This window comes from Fukomys damarensis, unplaced genomic scaffold, assembly GCF_012274545.1.
Source record: "Fukomys damarensis isolate Sample0158 unplaced genomic scaffold, DMR_v1.0_HiC HiC_scaffold_39, whole genome shotgun sequence".
Lineage (NCBI taxonomy): Eukaryota > Metazoa > Chordata > Mammalia > Rodentia > Bathyergidae > Fukomys > Fukomys damarensis.
The window spans coordinates 290,898-294,434 of record NW_022900951.1 but is presented as its reverse complement, the minus strand read 5'-3'; the positions used below and the strand labels follow the sequence as shown (position 1 = coordinate 294,434).

At 63.6% G+C, this 3,537-nt stretch overlaps 1 protein-coding gene across 1 annotated transcript in view; it reads left to right on the top strand.

Annotated features, from left to right (window-relative positions):
• Ppp2r3b (protein phosphatase 2 regulatory subunit B''beta) overlaps positions 1-3,537 on the top strand; it is a gene marked incomplete at its 3' end in the record, with an annotated part of 11,391 nt that overhangs the window by 1,049 nt on the left and 6,805 nt on the right. The window contains 3 exon segments of the mRNA XM_033760227.1: positions 1,303-1,488; positions 2,045-2,130; positions 2,257-2,469. Coding sequence (XP_033616118.1) covers positions 1,303-1,488; positions 2,045-2,130; positions 2,257-2,469 — 485 coding nt within the window.

Sequence of the window (3,537 nt, the reverse complement as noted above, 5' to 3'; positions counted from 1 at the left end):
GCTGTTTCCGTGGGCGGCGCAGGTCCCGGGTTCGCCCGATGGCGGCCGCGCGTCCCTCGGCGTTGTGTCCGCTCGCTCGCTCGGCGTTTGTGCTGAGCCTAGAGGTTGCGTTCCCAGCGAGTCCACGGTCCTGAGCGTGGTTAGAGCTAGAGGAGGATGGTGCCGTCGCTGCTGCTGCTGCCGTTGCTGTTGTTGCTGTTATTTTGTAGTTCTAGGGGTGGAACCAGGGCCTTTGCACCGAGCTATGGCTCCAGGCCTTTTTACTTTGTATTTTGAGATAGGGTCTCGCTAAGTTGCCCGGGCTTAAATCTGTCATCCTCCTGCCTCAGCCTCCCAGCGTGCAAGGATAACAGACATGGACCACCATCCTCCACCTCAGCAGTCTGTTTACTTGTCGGTGGTACCGGTACTGGGGATTGAACTCAAGACCGTCCCACTGAGCTCCACCCCCAGCCTTTTCGTTGCCTTTTATTTTGCTAAGTCACTAAGTCTCCCGGGCTGGGCAGGAAGTTGGGATCCTTCTGCCTTGGCCTTCTGTGGCGGCAGTGATGACAGTTGAGCGCCAGCAGTGTGTTTAAAAACGCAGTATTGGCCAGGGATTTAGTTCAGCGATGCCACCGCCTGCCTCACAAGCACAAGGTCCCAAGTTCTTGATCCCTGTTACCCCCCCACACACACACAGAAAAGAGTAGCATTTATGAGGCTCTCGGGTTCTGTCCTCAGCAGTGAGTATGAAGGCGCCTTCAGCTCACAGGTAGGAACCTGCAGATCCTACAGAAAGACCCGCTCGGTGCTCACTGCCTGCCGTGGGTCTGAGAACCTGGACGCGCCGATTCTGTCAGAACTTGGGTGTCATGCTTCGCCGGTTTCCAGGGCGCTGCACTGCCCGCTCTGTGTCCTAGTCCTCCCAGACTGTCCAGGGAGAGGCCCGGGCCTGTGAGTAACCGCTGCTCGTCTGCCATGTGCTGGAGTGAGGAAAGGACACTGGGCCCCTGACTTACAAACTCAGTCCGTTCCCGAGGGCCGGTTGTAACTCGAGTCGGTCAGCTCAGGCCCAGCCCCTCCGCCCGGCCTTCAGCGTCTCTCTCCCGAGCACAGCGGGCCTCAGGGTCCTCAGAGAGACGCCGGCCCGGGTTTCCCGGTGAACCCCACACAGGAGAGGACGCTGTCCTTTTCCTTCCAGAGCTCTATAGGGGTTCAGTCTGCGTCTGAGACCGTCTGGTAGCACAAGCGGCCGGCAGTCGGGTTGTAACTGGATACTTTGTTCTACGGCAAAAGTAAAATTCTGGTCATCGCCCCTAGGTGACGCGCGGGCCCGGTCTCTCCTGGGAGTCGGGACAGACCTGTCTCGTGGCCAGGCTGCCAGACGAGGCCCCTGCCGCCGCAGAAGGAGCTCACAGGCTGGGGCCCTGGGTTCTGCCCGGCACCGAGAAAACATCTGCGGGCGGGTCCCGCTGCAGTGCGGTGCCGGTGCCGCCGGGGCCTGAGGTGCGTGGGGAGCAGTCTCTCTCCTGGGAGTGTGCGTTACGTACGATTCAGGGTTCCGATGTCACCACTCGGGTGCAGGGCCGGGCTGGGGGGGGGCTGTGCCTGTCTGCCTCCGCCCTGGCGCCTGGGTGACTTACGGCACGTGTGGCGCCGGAAGCCGGGCCTCTGGGCTTAGCTGCGCTCCCAGCCCCTTTTCTTTAATGAGTTAACGGCTCTGTCTCACTTAACGTGCAGTCCTGGGGATCGAACCCAGAGTCCGGGTCCCGCTGAGTCACTGAGCAGCACAGGCCAGGCTGTATCTAGGGCTCTTCCTTCCTCAGCCTCCCTGGGTGCTGCGATTCTCTGCTTCAGACGTGGCCAGGGTCACTGAGGCCTGGCCGTGGGGAGGGCACAGGGCAGGGCGACCCCACCCATGTCTGCCATCCGCCGGAGCCGCACACCCTGAAGGTGGAGGGGCCGGGGCACCCAAGGAGCTGCTCCACCGCCCCCCATTCCTGGGACCTCCCGTGTACACCCGGTGGGCCGTAGAGGCAGGGACCCTGCCCTGTGCTCCCAGAGACCACCCGCGGCCCTGCTTGCGGCCTGCCCCTCGGAGATGAGGGGTCTGGAAGCGGAGACCAGGAATGAGGTGCGGAAGTCGGGGTGAGCCTGAGGGGCCCGGGCCAGGCTGGTACCTGCGTGCGTGGGGAGGGGGTGCCCCACCTGCTCTGGCCGGGCCCCACACGCTCCCGGCCCGGTGCCTCCTCTGCGGCCATGCTGTCCCCACAGCCCGGCTGAGCGTGCCGCTGTCCCCCCTGCTCGCCAAGCTGGCACCCGGGAGGACACAGCAGCCGCCCCGGGCCCGGTGTGGAACCTCCACAGCTGCTCCGGTGTCATTCTGAGGGTCTGCCTGCCTCTGCCCGGCACCCTTCTCCCTGTGCCTCCCGCGTCCTCCTCCTCTTCCCCACCAGCCCCCCACCCCACAGCTCCCTGGCTGCACCCGTGAGAGGGAACCCAGTACTTGTCTTTCTGGGTCTGGCTGTTTATTGCGGCAGTGCGTGTCACCCTTCTTTGGGGCTGCGTAGTGCTCCCCTGCAGTACTACATTTTGTCTATTCCTCTATCAAGGGGCACCTCGCCGGTTCAGTATCTGGGCCCCTGTGAGCTGCACCCCATTATACGTGGGTGTGCTGTGTGCCTGGAACCCTGAGCTCAGTCATCGTGTCTTTACCTTCCCGCGGTCTGCGCTTGCTGGGCATAGTAGACCTGCAAGGAGATGTGAGCCCCGCGTTCCAGCCACCCGGTCCTCACGGCTTTCCCAGATTCACTGTCGCGCCGGCTGGCCCACCTGGGACGTGCTTCCTTCCAGGACTCCACATGCCCAGCCGTGTCCAGGGGTCTCGGGCAGCTCTGGCCCTGCCGTGCAGGCCCACCCGGGTCTCTTCGGGGCCAGGCTGGGAAACACGGCCGGCAGAGCTTCTGTCTGTGCGGTGCCCTGTGCCCCAGGGCAGGTCCGTGTCCGCCGTCCTGTGTGGTGCGAGCTGCTCTGGTGAATGGCATGTACCCGGCCCCGTGGGTAAGCGGCCATCTAAAAAATGCCACATTTGGATCCCGGCATAGCAGTACCCGTTCTGGTCTTGCAGCGTTCTGGGAGGCTGAGGCAGGAGGACCCCAGGTTTGAGCCCGGCTTGGCCAATTTAGACCCTGTCTGGAAATCCAGCGAGGGAGGCCTCTCCCCTGAGGGCAGGGTGGGATGGAGCGGAAGGAGGGCCGGGAGAGAGCAGCTGAGGGCGTCAGGGCCCAAGGGACGAGGATGCTGGTTCCCTGCCAGGTGCAGGAGGTGCCCCCAAAAGTGGGCAGGCGGAGCCTGGGGTGCTTTTATGCCATTTTGGGTGCACCCGGCCCCAGGGCCCAGCCCTTCCTCCAACTTTGTTTTGAGGTGGGGTCTCCAGGTCCCCGGGCTGGGGTGGAATTTAGACGCCTCCTGCTCAGCCCCCGGAATGGGGGCGCCATGGCCTGGGGACACGGATGGTGGTGAGTGACCACAGGGGCGACTTGGTGACCACGGTCG